Below are 20,886 nucleotides of genomic sequence, written 5' to 3'. Positions count from 1 at the left end.
CACGATCGTATGTGTCGTTATTGAAAAGGGTGCATTCTTGGCTTCAGAAACATCATTACAGTAGCCTGTAAGCAAATAAATGTGTATACAATAGTGTTGTTTGAAAAGGTTAAGTTTTAGAACATTCCAAAATGCCTGATGCGTCAAAATAGCATCATTCAAGTTTATTATATTTTTTACTTTATCGTCGTCTCCAAGTTTTGAAAATCAAAGAACTTCTCTAAGCAACAGTATAGTCACTGAAGATGTTAGTATTTTATTTTTTTTCTGATGCACAATCACTTACTCAACTAGTAGATTAATAGTCGGTAGAATTACGTGTCGTCTGGTTGCCATAGTGATTTCCGGTTGGCATTACTACGATTGTCAGTACTAGTGTATTGTTGCTATTTATTTATACGTTCAAAACTTTTCATTGTTTAAATAAATATTACTGTAGTGTTTTATAAATTCGTGAAGTGAAAAACGTGGAATTTTGTGTAAGTTTTTGAGTGAATTGATATAAATTTTGTGGAACTGCACATTGCCTATGTTCAATATTTTTATTACTGAGAAAATAATTTATCTTGCATTTCACAATGAGTGTTAATGTGAACAGTAGTGGCATTAGGAATGTAAAGTGTAGTGAATAAAAGGATAATGTTAGTTTGGTAGATATGGATAAAGTTTTATCTGACTATGATGAACCATTATCTAGAAAATTAATTATTGTGCCTGATCCTACTGACTTTGAAAATAATAAGGATAAAAATATATTGCTGTACATTTTTGTAATCCTATATAAATGTACTTCCTATAGGCCTATAAATAATTTTTGAATGAAAACAAAATTGTTACCTAAAAAAGGTATAACCTTTATTTCAGTTTTTGTTGTAAAAATTAAAACAAGTGATTCAACATTTAATTCTTTTGTTGCAAACTTCTTTTATTTTCAAAAACAATGATATTTTTAAAATGTTTGTCTGTTTAAAAATAGATGAGCAGTGATTAAAATTAAAAAAAAAACCCTTACAAAATCACAAAAAGTGCCTGTCATTTTGGGAAAAATAATTATGGCCAGGTCCAGGGTTAATAGTAGAACATTGATATAATGCCTGTGTGCATTTAATGTTTTGGTTGTGACTCAGTCTTATTACTTTATGGATAAACAATACGTATAAGATATTTAACTTGAATAAATAACTTATTCACGATATTGATCATCAACTTTCAACAAAACTTTCAAGGTATTTTCTATCAAGTCAGCCTTTTAGTTGAAACAGAACCAAGATAACATAAATACTAACAATCAACAACAAAGACGGAAAAGATCATTCACTTACTTTGATCGATATGGTCACTGCAAATGAATGGAAGTACGGAAACATTTAAGAATGACCATTTTTACTACTAATGCAAGGGTGTAACTTTCCTCATAATACATTTTTCTTAGCATCCATATAATCATCTCCTGGATCAATAAAAGTGAACTGACCTTGAATTAGTTTGAAACAAAAGAGTTGGTAGTTACCTGAGTGACTTCATTAATACAAAGAGCGATGTCGGTGCTACTAAAGTGAACTGAAGCAGACTCCTCACACATCTTCTCCACATTGTGGGCCTCGTCAAGTATCACCACTGCATTCTGCTCCATAACAAAACCCATTATCATATTTATTTATACCAGGCAACAGGAATTTGTACAGGCCATCGTAAAGTGTGACCAAAGTTTTGGAATCTGGAAACAAATCTTAGAAAATTATTATTCGTACTTTTTAAAATCTTTCAGTGGAAAAATAATATTACAATATTTCTTCATTAAAACCCTCAACTAAGCAGAAAATTATTGTTAACCTATTATACTCACACATATATAGAATAATTTATTTAAATACATCAGCTATGGCATGCAGGTTATGCCAGGCGGGCAGCCTGTGTCTGTCGGATTCATTAACTCCAACTTTCTCTAGATGTGCTCAACTTACACACTGATGAAAGCTGTAGCTGCCCATCTACAGGGCTACTCATACCAAGGCTTGATATTGTCCAGTGCTTTTCTGCCTAAGGATGTGTGTCTCGTCCTTGTCCATCTCCCGGAGGACTTACTGCCCAAGGTTCTCATCATCCCACTTCAAAACGTTACTGCTTCATTGCAGTTGTACAGTCAGCTGTTTCGCCTTCAAAGTTTAACTTATAAATAAATTCAATGTTTAAACAATCAATTTATAATATTGTTAAAATGTAGTCACAGTTGCAAGTAATTGCCATGTATAAGCATAAAAATGAGTTGAAAATGTTATTTTCATAAATATAAAAATTATATGAATTTATTATATATTGGAATAGATTAAAATAGTTAAATTATAAAAAAGTACTAATGAATTCATATTTTATAAAGAGTTATATTTGATTTTTACCATATTGGCATGGGTTTGAGATTATAAGGAGAAGGAAGCTTCTTCCATCTCTCTACCTTCTTGATTAGCATCTTGAGCAGTTTGGACGTATCCGATTTATATTAACGTCAATCAGTTTTTTAAAGTTAAAATATTGAAAACATATTTTTGTTTCGATATTATATAAAAATTGAAATAGACTCCAAGTATTATTGTTTTATAAACTAAACTACCGATTTATAGGGGAAATTACTCGAGGACATGTGCATAAACCTAACTAGATCACACATAAATTTATACTCTAAAATTCAATAGAGTGAAGGCACCATGATGTGAATGAATTAAAGTTTTAATGTATAAATATAGTGAGTTATTTAGTACTTTAATTCCATTTCACAGCAATTTCATTCGGCTGTGAAACCGTTCATCTGTCAAGTATGTGACAAATCATTCACATTCAAGAGCAGTGACATGGACCACAAGAAAAGACACGACGGAGTAAAGCCCTTTCCTTGTGAGAAGTGCAGTAACAGTTTCTTTCCTGCACTGACTGTGACAATATATACTATAAACAGATTGATCTAGCTAAGCATAAAAGTGTTCATTTAGACATTCAAACCTTTAAATGCACTATTTGTTAAAAGTCATTCCTTGGAAAGCACTCTCTAGTTGCCCACGAAAAGACACACATAGGTGTGAAACCCTATGTTTGTAAAGTGTGTGAAAATGTTTTTCCATTTTTAAAGAAAGGAGTAATGATTGAAAGCACACAGCAATTTTCGTCAATGTAACATTCATCAGGAGGATTGATGTCAATGTGAGTAACATTCATCAGGAGGATTGATGTCAATGTGAGTAACATTCATCAGGAGGATTGAAGTCAATGTGAGTAACATTCATCAGGAGGATTGAAATCAATGTGAGTAACATTCATCAGGAGGATTGAAATCAATGTGAGTAACATTCATCAGGAGGATTGAAGTCAATGTGAGTAACATTCATCAGGAGGATTGAAGTCAATGTGAGTAACATTCATCAGGAGGATTGAAGTCAATGTGAGTAACATTCATCAGGAGGATTGAAGTCAATGTGAGTAACATTCATCAGGAGGATTGAAGTCAATGTGAGTAACATTCATCAGGAGGATTGAAATCAATGTGAGTAACATTCATCAGGAGGATTGAAGTCAATGTGAGTAACATTCATCAGGAGGATTGAAGTCAATGTGAGTAACATTCATCAGGAGGATTGAAGTCAATGTGAGTAACATTCATCAGGAGGATTGAAGTCAATGTGAGTAACATTCATCAGGAGGATTGAAGTCAATGTGAGTAACATTCATCAGGAGGATTGAAGTCAATGTGAGTAACATTCATCAGGAGGATTGAAGTCAATGTGAGTAACATTCATCAGGAGGATTGAAGTCAATGTGAGTAACATTCATCAGGAGGATTGAAGTCAATGTGAGTAACATTCATCAGGAGGATTGAAGTCAATGTGAGTAACATTCATCAGGAGGATTGAAGTCAATGTGAGTAACATTCATCAGGAGGATTGAAGTCAATGTGAGTAACATTCATCAGGAGGATTGAAGTCAATGTGAGTAACATTCATCAGGAGGATTGAAGTCAATGTGAGTAACATTCATCAGGAGGATTGAAATCAATGTAAGTAACATTCATCAATCAGGAGGATTGAAGTCAATGTAAGTAACATTCATCAGGAGGATTGAAGTCAATGTGAGTAACATTCATCAGGAGGATTGAATGTAGATGTATATTGAAATGACCTAACATTCTTCAGAAGTGAGTAACCAATGGCATAGTGTAGCGGGTACATTGGTTAACGTAAGATAACCGGATCAAGCAACGTCGAGTGTGGCTGCTGCTTAGATGGGTGACCGCAGAGCGATCCTGTCCTTGCAAGCAGCCCGCCTGCCCGGCCGTTGGTGGTGGTTCGGAAGTCACCTATAAGCCGTTGGTCCCTAGGTTAAGTATTAGAGAGGGCTTCTTAGTCCTAACTTCGCCTGGTAAAATAAGACATATTTACTTTACTTTAGTAACCTAATATAACCGATAAGACGTTGATAAAAACACTTTCATATGAAGCCAATTTAATTTAGTATTTTGCACTTATATGTTTGAAGTAAAAAAAATTAATATTATAAATTTACTCCTAAATTTTTAGTTGTATCTTACTGTTTACAATTGAACTGCATCTTTTGCCATCATAAACATGGAGTGTAAATTTGTTTACATTTAAAAAAGATCATTAACATTTGGCATCCAACAGCCGAGGGATCCATCATCCAACATTAATTGGAATTTATTTATTTGACACTACCGATGGGCACAAATAATTCGAACCATTTCGTTTTCATATCAGAACTTGGGACTGAAGCAACTCGGACCTTTTCAGTTTGCACCATCAACAGATGGGCACATCCATTATTCACCAGAACTTCGAATCATTTCAATATGAGTATTTAATTATAGGCTTTCTTGTGCACTCACAATTTAACATAAAAAATAACTGAGGATTAATACGCGGAACTGCTTGAGTCTACCCCACTTCATGAGCACGATAAAGAGATCACATTACTTACCTAAATATAAAACAACGAAAATACAGCCTGCCTAGTGATTAGCTACCTTGTCTACCATCTCCACACATCTGCTTTATGCACATAGGTCTACTAATGTTATTATTGTGATAACACAATAAACTGACATTGAGGTCGAGACGCTGTTGCTGGCGAGTCTGAGGGTTCAGCAGATAGTTGTAGGGCATGAACGTGATGTCAGCGGAAGTGGTGAGCTCACGGGCCAAGTAGTACGGGCAGCACTGCCTCTTGTTGCCGAACTTGACCAGGTCCTCTATGTCCACCACTTCAGGCGGTGCGAACCCCTTGTCCATCTTGTTGGTGTCGAAATTGTTGTAGAAATGACATGTCCTTTCTCTTACCTTGGCTCGACACATTGTCACCTGCAACATTTCAACTGCCTGAAATTGTTTTCTATGAGATTATAAAAATTATTAAACTAATTGACTAGATACTTGCACTATTGCAACATTTCTTTAAGGAATTCCAAACTGTCATGCTGAAGTGGGCAGACCTTACGCTTCTTGCAAAACTACGCTAAATGGTATAACCGTAACTCATAAACCACCATGAACTGTCTAATAATTGTTTAAAGTACCTTCATGAAGCCTTGTTCCTGGGAGAGGTCTGGGTGAAGACACAGCTGGTCTCGTGAGCCCAGGATGGCAGCTTTTGACGTGAGAGTAACCAGAACGCTTCAACTCCTTCATAACCTGTGTCAACTGTGAGTGCGTGCGAGATGCGTAGATGATGTGAGGCGTGGCTAACCGTTCACCTGGACAATTATAATTAATAATTAATTAGTTTTGGGGTCCATATTCTGAGCACCTTGTACATTGTTCAGTGGTACATGTACATAACCTGCGTCAACTGTGAGTGCGTGAGAGATGCATAGATGATGTGAGGCGTGGCCAACCTTTCACCTGGTCAGTTATAATTAATTATTTAGTTTTGGGCTCCATATTCTGAGCACCTTGTACATTGTTTGGTGTACACATAACATAACCTGCGTCAACTGTGAGTGCGTGAGAGATGCGTAGATGATGTGAGGCGTGGCCAACCTTTCACCTGGTCAGTTTATAATTCATTATTTAGTTTTGGGCTCCATATTCTGAGCACCTTGTACATTGTTTGGTGGTACACGTACATAACCTGCGTCAACTGTGAGTGCGTGAGAAATGCGTAGATGATAAGAATAAGAATAAGAATCATTTATTCCATTGATCTGTTTTACAGAAATAGGACAAGTCATTTTAAAAATTACATACATTGTTAGAGCTAAAAAATTACATTAACACAAAAGTGTTGTAAAAAGTTCACATGAAATTTTAAGTAATGTAGCAATAAATAAAAGAATTTAAGTAGTTATAAACTAAAACCTAACATTAATATGGCAATTCATGAATTCCTCAATGCTGTAAAAAAGATTTTTCACTAGCCAATCATATAACTTTTTTTTAAATATTTTAAAGGAAACAAGTCTCCTCCGCATCATCAGGCAGCTTATTAAAAAAATTTAATTTAAACGAGCTTTTAGTTTTAGCTAGTCTGTGAGGCAATATATCATCTTATTCCTTCCCCTAGTGTTGTATTGATGGATCTCCTGTCTTGTATGAAAAAGATTCAAATTAGATTTTGTATACAATAAAACTTGAAAAATATAAAGATTTACTATTGTGGGAATTTGAAATTGTACAAAAAGAGGTTTGCAGTGTTCAAGTGGGTTGGCTCCTCCAATATTACGAACAGGCCTTTTTTCTGTAGCACAAGAATGTCAATGACATGTGAAGAAAATGACCCCATACAAGTAGACCATACAATATGTTGCGACTGAAAAAGCACAAAATATGCCAATCTTAAATACTCTGGACTAACAAAAACTTTTGAGTTTCCAAAAGTAAGTAATTTACTCTAGAGATTTTGTTACAGACAGTATCTATATGAGTTGACCAGTTTAATTTTGAGTCTACATTAATTCCTAGGAGCTTGACTGATACCAAATTGATTTCCTGTTTGAGGCTTAAAGTAATACACTGTGTTTTTATCCAAATTGCATGCTAGCTTATTTGCTGCAAACCATTCATAAGCCCTTTTCCTCAGATTGTTGGGTAATTTGTGCCAAACAGTCTAAATTATGATGACTAGAAAGTAAGGTGGTATCATCAGCGTAAATCCTGAATGAGTATTGAGGTTTTAGGAAGATCATTAATATAAACGATAAAGAAAAAAGGCCCAAGAATAGAACCCTGTGGAACAACAGTTTCCACGATTTTCATTTGAGAGCATTTATTTCTGACACATACATATTGCAATCTATTGGAAAGATATGACTTAATAAGTCTTAAAGCACAATCACCAACACCGTAAAATGCAAAGCTTATCAAGAAGAACATCAACAAGGACACTGTCAAATGCTTTACTGAGGTCACATAAAACTAATGAAGAGAATCCTTTTTTTCAAAAGCCTCTAGGGTATGATCAATTATTTTAATACAGCCGAAGGTGTAGATCTTCCCTGGCGGAAGCCATATTGACTATTTTGAAATTAAATTATGAAACTCAAAATAGCCATTCAACTGGTTGTACATAATTGATTCAAAAAATTTTAGAAAATATAGGGACAATTGAGATTGGACGATAGTTATGTACACAATTTTTGTCACCTTTCTTAAACACTGGAGTAACTTTTGACACCTTTAGTAAAGGTGAAAAAAATCCCTCATTCATGCAGTTATTTTAAAATTATCGCTAGGGTTCACTTATATATTCAATAGTACTTTTTAATAATGAAATTTGACAGCCAATAATAGTCCATAGCTTTTGAATTTGAGAATTTTGACACAGCCTTTATAACATCCTTCGGCTGTAACTGTTAGCCAAACAAATGAATTTTGATCAATCATTCGTTCTCCCAGAAAGTAATCAGGACTATGGTGGCTGGGGGGAATTCCTTCACTAAGCTCTTTAATTGAGTTTATGAAATACTGGTTGAATTCCTCAGGATCCAAATTTACATCTTGACTGTGTGTAGGTGAGTGTTCATAACTAATCCTTCTAACCTTCCAAGCAGCCCTGCATTGGTTAGGAGCTTTACTAATATACTGCTCAACTGCAACTTTTTTTTGCTAGTGTTAATTCATTCCTATACCTTTTTTTTTATGTTGAATATATACATTATAAGCTGCCTGAGTTTGCTCTGACCCCCTTAAATTCAAACTTTTTATAAATTGTGAATAATGCAAGCATTTCATTTCTTGTTTTGGCTAGTTCCCGGTGTATACCACTTGACAAGTTTAGTGTTATTAGACCGTGATTTATTTGAGGTTTTTTACTAAGGTGAGCAATAGTTGCCATAATAAGTCAACAAATTTTTTAAAAAAACTATAAAAAAGTGTTTTAATGTCAATTTTATTTTGTTTAAAATCTTCTATCATGTCCCAATTTTTTCTTTCTTTAAATAATAAATAAACTGATCCAGACTTTTCATCACTGTGCCTTCTAATAAAACCATTACTAGCTTGCAACATGTTTTGATTGTTCTGTAAGTGCTTTGTGGAAAACATTTTTTAAAAAAGGGGTACATGGTCTGCAAGACAATGTTCACCAAGTGTAGTAGTAAATAGCCTTTTATTAAAATTAACAATAATATTGTCAATGCAGGAATTAAAAACGTGTAGGTTGATTATTTGTAATAAAAAGATTAAATGATCTGAGAATGTTTACTAAATTTAGAAAAAATCCAAATTGCCATTATCACTATTACCCATTTCAATATTAAAATCCCCAGCTATGAGTACCCTCTGGTTATTTATTAGTAACCTTTTGACAGCATGCTCAAAACAGTTAAAAAAATTTGTTTAATATCTCCATTTGGCGATCTATAAATGCTCACAATCAAAATATTTTCTTGTATTAATTTTATACAACATATTTCAAAATCTAACTCAAAATTAAATTTAGATACATCAACAACAGAAAATTGTATTGTATTTTTAACATAAATACCAACTCCACCATTTTTCCTAGTTTTTCTACAGACTACGCTGGCTGGAGTAAAATCCTCTGGTACAAATAGATCTACTTGATTTTGTTTCAGCAGCCAGTGTTCTGATATACACATTAAGTTTATTATATTTTTTTTCTTTACATATACTTTCTAACTGCAATATTTTGTTTTCTTAAACAACATACATTTACCTGCATTAGTCTAAAAAAAATTGTTTTGAACCTTTGTTACAATTTTCTGAGACACTCGTAACTTTTTCACTAGCTACATCAAACTGGGAGGAGCATATAGGGTAATTGTGGATTTTGTTTGCAGAGGGGAACAACATTATGATTAATCAAAGCTGGTGGTGGAAGAGGGGGAAAATCTTCAAGAGATGTCAAAGAGGCTGACAGTGTTTGATTATGAATTAAAATATCAGCTGAAGATCATCCGTTGCCGCAAACAGAACTTTTGGCTCACCCACAATGTCTGTTGTTTGGTCTAGACTTTGATGAGTAGTACTGCTGGCATTCTGACTTGCACTAATAGGATCTACAAATGTCTGTTCATCTGACGTTTTTTTAATATCAGTCTTTTTCAGATGTTCGGTTATTATATGTGCAAGATGGTGTTTTCCTGATAAATTAAAATGGAAGCCCATGTTTCGTATGATGATGTCTCTGCATTGATCTTAAATCAATAAAGAACCCGCATTTAAACCGTCTGAAATAAGTTTAAGGTTATTGTTTATTTTCCTGATTGCATCGTTCAGAAATGGTTTATCAAACCTAAAAGGGATGCTTATTAAACTTAAATTTGTAATCTGTGTAACTTTACTGAAGATTTCATAATCAAAACTATTGGGTTTGTTGGATGAATTACCAATGTCATCAATGTTGTTAGTTCCAGCCAAAAATATAGCCTGGTCATTGAAAGTGAAATCTTCTGTCAGTTCTAGGAGATTTTTTGCAACATAATTAAATGGTGCTCCAGAACTACTCACTACTGTTACCTTGTATTCACAACCAAGTTTTATTTTGTAAAATATGTCCCAAAAATCTTCCATGACTGTCCGCCACCAACATTACTCTTATTCTCCATTTTATTTTGATCAACTTTTTGTGTCCTTCATCACCTTGTTATTTTGAATTTTACTTTTAGTTCTGTGTCGAGTTTTAGAAGGTCCAGTAAGTGATATTGAAATGGGGGCTTTTTAAATTGTCGATAGAGTGGATATTTTCAACACACTCCAGAGGTTGGAAGCTATTATTAAGGGGAATTGAAAAACTAGGTGGCAGATTTTTTTTTAGTTGTCTTTTTCTGTGTTTTGGAAGATTCTTTAACTGATGGGGGAAGATGTCTTAAAATATTCCATAGATTTATGTTCACTTTTTTGCAATTTTATTATCTCTTCTTCTCTTTGGAGTATTAGTGATTGAAGATATGAATTTTTCATTTAATAACCTTTTTTTATTTCAACATTAGAGTCAACTAAATCCTTATTTATTGTATTTATTACTAAATTAAGACTTTCTATTGATTCTGTTAGAGTTTTGTTAATTTCATTATTTATTTTTAAGGTCATCTTCTTCTAGGGATGCAATAGTACTAAAACCGTGTTGTCCCATTTCGAATATTTGAGTTAGACAAGCAAACTTCACAAATCCATTCTGATTTGTGTTCACTTATTTTATTGAGTTCATAATTATTCACACCAATGACATTTTATGTGATGCCACAATGAACAGCTACCACGACAAAGAATAGATGAGACGTTTTTGTAATGTTTTTCATACATATTCCACAGGGATGTTTTACTATTTTTCCTTTTCTTTGTATTGATAAATAATATAAACTCTCTAGTTTGTGTATAAGTGCAAATGACAAGTCTATAGGAATAATGTATTTAGTTAAACAAATATTAGTATGAATAAAGTCACAATAAATATAAAAATAATAACAATAATAAAATTTTAAACAATAATAATAGTTTTAAAAATTTTAATATTATTTACTCATGAAACACACTTATTATTAGTCTGCTTATTTACAATCAAGCAACAGAGAGCTTGACAGTTGAGAGATAAGGATGATCTAGTTGTCCATAACTCACAGCAGTACAAAGGTCAAGATTCCTGCCAGCCAGGTCCTCCTTATCAATATCGCTGATAAAGATCCCCCTTATCTCTAAGCAATAATCTTGTTCTTATTGGAAAATTAAAATAGTTTTCTATGATAACTTCTCCACTGTTATTATTTTTGTTAAAAATGTCACCTGATACTCAAACCAAGCCGACTTTCTTCACAGATTGGTGTAAAAAAACTTAATATACTTTCTTAAAAAAAAACCACATAAATTTTAACTAAAACACAGGAGCAAACTTTAAAGTGTAATCACTGTGGGTCTATCTAAAATGATGTGAGGCGTGGCTAACCTTTCACCTGGTCAGTTATAATTAATTATTTAGTTTTGGGCTCCATATTCTGAGCACCTTGTACATTGTTTGGTGGTACACGTACATACCTGAATTTTAAAAATGAAATGGGGTTTAATGATTAAACCCATAACAAATTGTCTGTTTCATGACAAAAATTGTTAAATCGTCTAAATACTACAACTTGATTGTTGATTGCTCACCAGATCCTCCACAAACTGACCAACTCAGTTTTATTTTACATTGTGTTCTAGAAAATTGATCTGTTGAAGAGAGAATTCTATCTTTTAAAAGCAAACCCAGACTAGTGAAAACCTAGCAGATGCTGTTTTGCAAATGCTAAGCAATGAAAATTATTGGACCAGTCTTATAACAATGGGCAATTTAAATACTCTGGTACGTTGTAGACGCAGCATATTTTTTATATATATATATTGGTTCAGTTTATGCAATTTATTGGCTGAAAATGATGACAGTTCATCCAAAAGCCATAGAGTAACGATATTTGTATATTTTATTGCCGACGACGACCAGCTGTTTATACGTCTTTGACGTGAAATAAAAAGGAGGTTAGTTCGGATGTTTACGTTGCAAGCGAACTGACGCTGTGCTTTGTTTACTCTGTTTTCTCTTATTTTATCCATTAAATTGTGTTATAATAATTGTGAAATACTACTTCATTACTATTACAAATCATTCCATTACTTCATTTTTCATTTGTGTTTTCCGTGTGTATTGTATTTTACTAAGTTATAAACTATGTCTAATAAGAACATTGCAGGTGATGATGAGATATTACGGAATGTTGTTGAAGATGTTCTGGACAATGAAAGCAGCAGAATTATCAGTGATTCTTCATTTATAAGTGAACCATTTAGTTTTTATGAGCAGAATGATGTGGAAAGTGACGAAATCCCAACATCTGATGGAAGATATTCACAAATCCTCTTCAAGTGAAATTGACGATTCTGACGAAGACAAAGACTATGAACCATCCTAATCATCGGATTCAGAATTTTTAAGTGATCGTATTGTATCATCAACCCCCCAAAAATGTAAAATACGGAAATCTGGTAAGTCCTTGCCTTTAAAAAAAAGAAATGTGAAAGAAAAAAGATGTGAGATAAAATAGGCTTAGGCCTAACTGATCAAGGTTCAAGTAGTAGCCTATTTGAAACAAATGATAGTTATACACTTGATAATAATGTAAATAATGTTCCTTCTGAAGATAATAGACCTCCTGTGTTTATAAATAATCCACCTAATGTAGGCCTAAACAATTATTCTGACCAAGGAAGTGACACTGAAGATGTTTGGGTAGAAGTTGGACCTGATGATGATTTCCCCCTTGGTCCAGTTAGGTTTCAAGAACTGCCAGGTCCAAAGCATATGCCACCATCTGATTCACCCCCAATCTCGTATTTTAATCTTTTTTTACACAGATACTCTTGCTCAGTTTTGTAAGGGAAACCAACAGGTATGCTACTCAACTTTTACACAGCACTGAATATAAAGACAATTCAAGAGTGAAAAAATGGCTCCCTGTGACACTTCAAGAAATGAAAGCTTTTATTGCATGCATTATCAATATGGGCATTGTAAGGAAGCCGACAATATTTTCTTACTGGTCCACTTTGCCATCTACATCAACACCTTGGTTCAGACAGATGTTTCCACGTGACAGATTTCAATTGATTTTACGGTTTTTCCACATTGTCAATAATGATGTATTGGCCCAAAACCCAAACGATCCATGTGGAAAATTTCAGCCCCTTGTTGATCACGCAAACATTCTCTTTCTCTTTAGGCATTACTATACTCCTCATGAGCAGCTATCTATTGATGAGTCTCTCATTGGGACAAAATCCCATACTGTATTACAGCAGTATATGCCAAAAAAGCAACACCACCGCTGGGGTGTAAAAGTTTGGATGTTGTGCGACTCTGTTGTCAATTATGTTCTTGCATTTTATGTATACAAAGGAGCTCGTGTCAGTAATGAAGAGAAACGAGAGCAACGGGAGTTTGGCCTTGGATATGTCATTGTAAAAAAACTCATGATAATAGGTAATTATTTGAATAAAGGGTTTCATATCTTTACAGACAACTTTTTCGCATCCATATCATTGGCAGAGAAACTGTATAATCTTGGAATTTATTACACCTCAACCATTAGAATGAATAGGAAAGGGATCCCTGATGGTCTCAAATCAAAATTTGCTGCTGGTGTCACAAAATTTTTCAAAAACGGTTACATGCTTTTATGTGGACACCGAGATAAAAAGAGTCAAAAGAAGCAGGTATTATTGCTTTCAACGTCATCAAAAGCAACCACGACTGAAGTGAGGCGGAAAGTGAGACACCAGAGAGAAGAGGAAATCATTCAAAAGCCAGATGTAATACTTGAGTACAACAAGTACATGGGAGGAATTGATGTTTCTGATATGATGGTTTATGCATATTTAGATGAACGTCGAACAGTCAAGCTATGGAAGAAAGTGGTTTTTAGTATAATGGGAAGAATGATTCTCAACTCTTACATTCTATATAAGGACAATGTGAAACCAGGAAAACCCATGTCGCGTCTAAAATATACCGAGGCAATTGTCCATGAGCTTGGAAATGAGTGGCTGCTTCATAAAAGTGCGATGAATCCTGGTCCTATCAATCAGCCAACAAGACCATTATTTGGAATAAAAAAATTACCAGGAAGGATGTAAAGACTATGTAAGGCATGCAGTACAGAAAGGATCAAACGGCGATCAGTGTTTGTTTGCGATCAGTGTGACAAAGGACTGCACCCTTAGTGTATCCAGCGTCACACGTGTGAACAATGAACCTGAGTCACATTATGTGCAGTGTAACTATGTAAATATCTTTATTATACTTTTTATTTGAGTAATTTAATGTTTATGAACAGTAACTTCACAGTGTAATCCAACAGTATGCATCCATGGAGTCGTCTGCTAGTGTACAAGACCATGTAGTCTTCTTTAGCCTTTAATTAAATTGGTGGTTTTTTATTACTAGAGTGTATAAATGTGTCCATGTGTGTTGTTTAATTCATCATTATATCATCAAGCAAGTATGGAATAGACAAGTTTTCATTTCTACAACTTTAATTTAATTGTATACCTTGTTCAAAGTTTTTGTGACAATTTAGCCTAAAACCACTGAAGTTTCATTTTAACTCATTTGACTCAAATTAACATTATTTTATTTAAAAGAATATTCAAGTTTAAAATATTTTATAATATTGATAAACCTTGGTGTAAGACTACATTTTTATGATTATTTTATCAGTGACTATTTTTTGACAGTAACAACTGAACCTGTCTGAACAGTGAATCTTCTTATCAGTGTTGTTTATACTGGCTGGAACACAAGTTGATAAGCAAGGCTGAGTAGCTCAACTGGTAGAATGTTTGCTCTTGAATAGTGACTGAAGACAGGGAACTAGGTTCAAATCCTGCTTGGAGCTATAATATTTTTGTCTTTGTATTTTACATACTACATGTAGTACTGAACGCTTATTGATATAAAATAGTGATTTAATTTTTTTTTTCTTTTATTGTTGATTGTTGAGAAGACATTGTTAACTTGTAAGCATTGTTAACATTAATAACTTGTTATATGTAAGTAATAATAAGGGCGAGAGGAGAAAAAAAATTGTTTAACTTTATGTTGTAGATGTAAATATTTACTGCACTATTATCAGTATTAATATAATCAAAATCAAAGTGAAAAAATGTTTTTAATTAATGAAATCGTATTTGCAAAAGTAAAAGGATATCAACCCTGGCCGGCTTACATTGCCAAAGTTGAGAACAATAAATATCATGTTGTGTTTTTCGGTACAAGTGACACTGCGGTGTGTAAAGAGGGAGATGTCTTTGACTACAACAAATATGAAACAGAAACGTTACCAAACAAGAGGATTACACCTTCTTTAAAAATTGCCCTAGAGGAAGCCAAGACTCATCTTTTGCAGAATCAAATGCAGAACATAAATTCAACTAGAGAAAATAAAGAAGAGACTTTCTCATATGATCCTGCCGAAGAAAGCATGAATGATGTATCTGAAATAAATAGTCAACTACAGTACGAAAAGGAAAAAATGGAATCGTCCCTACGCATGGCAGAGGAAGAAGCGGAAGAGATGAGTCAAAAGTTTGAAAAGGAGATAGCCAGTCTCAATGGTCAAATAAAGCTGTTGGAAAATACAATTCTCAGAAAGATGAGAAGCTGGCTGAGCTGTATATGAAGTTAAAAAATAATATTTCAGAGGAACTGAATTACTTGTCTCCAAAAGTGTGCATTTCAATTAGTACCCAGACAAAAGAGGAAAATAAAAATAAAAAAAATACAGAATACAACATTAATGAAGAACTTGTAACTAAACTGGAAGAATATGAAAAAGCATTAAATGAAAAAGAAATACTTATTTTCAAACTTAAAGATAATATTGACGAACTCAATGAATCAGCCATAAATAAAAAATGTCTCCACTGTTTTCCTCCCTTGCAGGACTCTGAGTTCAAAGAGGTCAAAATTAAATTCTTGAATAAAGAAATAAAACACATGTCACCTCCCACAAAAAACCATACTCTGACAAGCAATAACTGTTTTAAAATTCTAGAAATAGAAGATGATGTTGAAGATGATTTAAGAGAGAATGAAATAGTCATTTTACATAATAAACCCACCCAGACATCGCACTTCTTAAATAAAAAATCCTGTAAAAATGTCAAACAAAAATATATAGAAACTCATACACCCAAATCTGTATCAACATCAGCTGCTTCGATCAAGAAACAACTTCTCATCATGGCTAATAGTCACGCAACTTGAATTTTTTAAATCTTATCTTTTTAGCGGAAGCAGAAGGTTCTAGTGAATAGTGATTGGTCACAGGTAGTTACAATTAAATATGGTGTCCCCCAGGGATCGGTTTTAGGTCCTCTTCTCTTTTTAATTAGTATAAATGACCTTCCTGCTTTTATTGACTGTAAATCAATATTGTATGCAGATGATACCACTTTCCTCAACATTAATTCAAACATTGATGAGCTTAATATCTTGGCACAAAGTGCTCTGGATAAGGCATCGGATTGGTTTTAAAGCAAACGGTTTTCTTTTAAATGAAGATAAAACCCAAAACATAATTTTTACTTAAAGAGCTATTGGTATTGATAATAATTTAAATAAATATTCAAATCAAGTAAAATTTCTAGGAGTTTGTTTTGATAAAAATTTAACATGGGGTTCTCATATTGATTGCATTAGCTCAAAATTATCTAGGGTTATTTTTCTAATTAAAAAAGCTTACTAATTGTATTGAAACAAATTATATTAGATCCGCTTATTTTTCTTATTTCCAATCAATTTTTAGATATGGTTTAATATTTTATGGAAACTGCAGCAGGATAGATGAAATATTAATTTTACAAAAAAGAGCAATCAGGATCATATGTGGTGTTAGTTTTTTGGAACATTGTAAACCTTTATTTATAAAAATTCAAACTATTTTCAACTTATACATATATGACTTAGTTTTGTATACTTTTCAATACCCTAACAATATTAAGTATGCTGATCATAGCTACAATACTAGGAGTAAGGCAAGTAGGCTTACTACAATCAATTTCTGCAGACTAAATAAAACCATTAATAGTCACCAGGTTGTTTCACTAAAAATTTACAACAAATTACGTAATTTAATAAATATATACCCTAAAAAAGTGTTTTGCAATAAATTTTATAATTGGCTTCTAAACAATCCTTTTTATTCTGTAGATGAATTTTTTGCTGTATCCCATATTAATTTATAATTATATCTAAAGCTAACTAAGGATAATTGTTTATATTTCATGGATGTGTTTACATATGACTTATTTTTTAGTATGTAAACATGTATTTATTTATTGACTTGGCTACTGGCTGTAAAGTGACTTTGTCGATGAGTGCAAAAACTTAATATGACAATAAATATTATTATTATTATTATTATTAGTGGTCATTCAATAAGAGAGGGTAAGCCAAATTACTTCACCTTTTTTATAGTTTTATTACTGAATAAAACAATTATTTAGGTAAAAAAAAGTGTTAACTGTGCTTGAATTTCTTCTTTTATAAATAATAATAAAGTTAGTAAAGTATTTATGCTAATAATAGTAAGTGTATTAATTTTTCTCTTGAGCATTTAAAACATTACATGTAGGGCAAAATTTGGCGCGGACAACTTATTTTATATTTCATCCACACTTCTTATTTGTTTTGTAAAAATAAAATAAAATATATGGAATTTGTTTGGTTTTAGTTGCTATTTCCGATGGTAGCATCACAAAAATAATATAAAATTGTTTACATACTAAAATTGTAATCCAAAGTGAAAAAATAAAATAAATTTTTTTATAACAATCAAAATATAGAAAAATTGATTTTTTTGTATTTATTTCCGTTTATTGGTTATTTATCTTCAATACAAAAAAACAAGTAACAAGATATGACATCAAATAAGGAAATAGTAAGGAATTTACTAAAACTCTGCATTTATCCACTAAAATGCTTAGCACTCTTGGGTATGGCAATGCGCCAGACCCCTTAGCACTAAAAGGGTTAAAGTAGCAACAAGTTATGATAAAAATGTTTCGATTTCTAAAAGTTGGTACTTTGACATTTTTCTGACGTTTATATGAAACTAGCAGTTTCCCGCGGCTTCGCACGCAATTTCCCGTTGAAAACAGTACACTATATTCACTTATTCTTTTTCTATCACATTCTAAACATTGCTGAGATAATTGACAGTCGTTCCTTCGTGAGCCTCTTGGGCGCATTATGAAGGTATGTATCATATTCCTGCCTCTATCTTTCGTGGTTTTTGCTAGGTGTTGATAAGTTATTCAGAACAGTTACTGTATAAGGATGAATCTCGGTAAACTAATTAGGTTATAAAGAATCACATTCGGTCTGTTAAAATTAATTTTCTGTCTAAGATATTTCCAGTATTATTTTAGGAGTGTGCCTTCAAGAAAATGTATCAAAGAAACCAAGTTTCGATCATAAAGTGTCTTCTTTTGGCTCTTTTCATTTACCTTCGATGTAACCAAATTTGATTACCTTATCTGCAAACATTCACAGATTTGTATAATGAGGTTGTTTTCATAATAGCGTTTAATAGTATTTTCTTTGAATTAAATAGTTTATTGATCATTGATGCAATCTGAATTTAAAAACACTACTGATCAAGCACTTTACAATAAAAATGTTTTAAATTTTAAATGTAAACAAATGTTTCTGCCTCTTTGATGAACTTCAGCTGAAAGTATTATCAGCTGTTAAGTATCAGTTCGCTTTGTATTACGTGTTGTAGCGCAGTCTGTCGGATCCGATATAAAACACACCAACATCAACAACAATTTATAATTAAAAAATTAATGAAATAAACTATTAAAATTGGACCAAATACCTCTCTAAAAGTATGCCTATGTTACTTCCAGGAACGTGTAGAATCACTGTACAAAATTTCACGATGTTTCGTGCATTGGTTCCAGAGTTATAACGGAACATACAAACAAACATTCGCATTTATATATATACTAGCTGTTTCCCGCGGCTTCGCACGCTTTTTCGTAAGTTTTGCCCGCGTATGAGCATTTCTGGTTGAAGTAAATTATATTTCCAACCCCGATGTAGATTTTACCTTGATGTCACAATCAAGAAAATATGTCAAAAAGGTATTGTACATGCATAATGTATTTTATTACAAAGTGGTCTACCACTCAACCTTTAAGTTCAACCAAAAATTTAGTTTAGACAATTATACATCATAACTTAGCGCCTTCAAATAGTGTTTCACTGTTTAATATACGTATCTATCTCGTAATTGCAGGTTATAATGTGCAGGCGCTTTGAAAACTTTTCTTCATTTTATTCGTTTATATTCACGACATAAGCGAATAATTCAGATAATAACTATCCTATCTTCTAAGTTAGACTAAATTACGGATACATGTGAAATTTGATTGAAATTGGTTCAGTCGTTTTGGAGTTTATTGGCAACATACATCGTGACTCAAGATTTTTTATATATATAAGATATGAAACATTTTTATTAAATTTTATTTTATTTAATAATTATTTTTATTAACATGTTATTATTTCTGTGGGTGAAGTACTCATCGTTTCAAACAAAGAAGGTTATATGAACACAAGTCGAGAAATGTCTTGCTTAACCGCTAGCAACCATTTTGTATTTTTTATAAGCCATTTTGTATTTTTTTTTTTTAATAAATTATTATCTCTAAAATCAGTTAAGTTAAAGAAATCAAATTTAACACATAAGTATGAACCAATAAGAGGAAAAAAAATGTGTTATTTTCTTAAATATTAACAAAATGGCGTCTATTGAAAATGTTTTAAGTCCAAAAACCAATATAGTTATGAAAAACTTATTAGACACCAAGTATTTGAAAAAGTTCATTGTAATTTCAAAGGTACTTAATTAAACAAAATCTATCAATGCATAAGCGAGCATGACCATATTAAAGGTAGGTTTGCACAAGCCGGGAGCAGCAAAGATTTTGTCTTTTGATAGGCATCAGCTGTATTAAATCAGTTATAAAACATTTATAAGATACCCACTATTTTGAAATACTTATAACAACTCTAACGGTACTTTTACCAATGAAATTCGTCAACGCATAAGCGAGCACGGCCAATTTAAAGATATGCTTGCACAAGCTAGGACCAAGAAACAACTAATACCTACCTCTCAACAGTGACATGTTGTGTGTATTTGTTTTTTTTTCTGGATGGCTATAGTAAAAAACAGAAAACTCTCCATATTCACTGTGATCTATGTTATTAAGTCAGTGAGTGATTAAAATGTGTAACTGTACAGTATATTAACCCTCCATCGGGCGCTAAACGGAGTTTTCCTCCGTGTATGTTTTATTATTAAAAAATAGTACTACTTTTCTGATGTCGGCAGTCGTTTCCCGCAGTGTACTTCACGAGCATCTTTCGGGGAAACGAAACAATAGCCTCCCGCTTTTATTTATCAAAATGTGTCAGTATGAGGTCTACTTCCGTGCGTGACTGGACGATTCCTCCGTGAGCGCCCGATGGTGTGTTTGTAGTGCTTGGACGAAATCACCGTGTGCGCCTTATTGTGTTTAGTTTTTATGTTGTAATAATCCGTGTGCGCCTAAATGTGTGACCTGTGATGGTTTCTTTTTGAATTTTACTATATATTTTATTTGAATTTTGTGAAATGGAGAATGAAGACGAGAGACTTGTTAGTACAGTACCAGTGTGCTAGGGAACATTTCAGTAATGATTATGGAGTGAACATTGTCGCTATAACAACCAGAAGGAAAATGTTTTGAAATTTTGTGCAGTGTGTAAAAAAATTTTTAGTAAAGAATAAATTTTTATTTCAGAGCAATAATTGACATTACAATTGTATAATATCTCAAGAATTGA

At 32.8% G+C, this 20,886-nt stretch overlaps 1 protein-coding gene across 1 annotated transcript in view; it reads right to left on the bottom strand.

The window, feature by feature from the left end:
* Positions 1–20,886, bottom strand: part of LOC124358529 (regulator of telomere elongation helicase 1 homolog) — a 76,289-nt gene that overhangs the window by 30,053 nt on the left and 25,350 nt on the right. Inside the window, 4 exon segments of the mRNA XM_046810827.1 lie at positions 1,511–1,624; positions 5,106–5,360; positions 5,576–5,650; positions 5,652–5,752. Coding sequence (XP_046666783.1) covers positions 1,511–1,624; positions 5,106–5,360; positions 5,576–5,650; positions 5,652–5,752 — 545 coding nt within the window.

The sequence above is a fragment of the Homalodisca vitripennis genome, chromosome 3, assembly GCF_021130785.1.
Source record: "Homalodisca vitripennis isolate AUS2020 chromosome 3, UT_GWSS_2.1, whole genome shotgun sequence".
NCBI lineage: Eukaryota > Metazoa > Arthropoda > Insecta > Hemiptera > Cicadellidae > Homalodisca > Homalodisca vitripennis.
The sequence above is the reverse complement of the archived record's forward strand: the minus strand, read 5'-3'. Positions and strand labels throughout refer to the sequence as shown.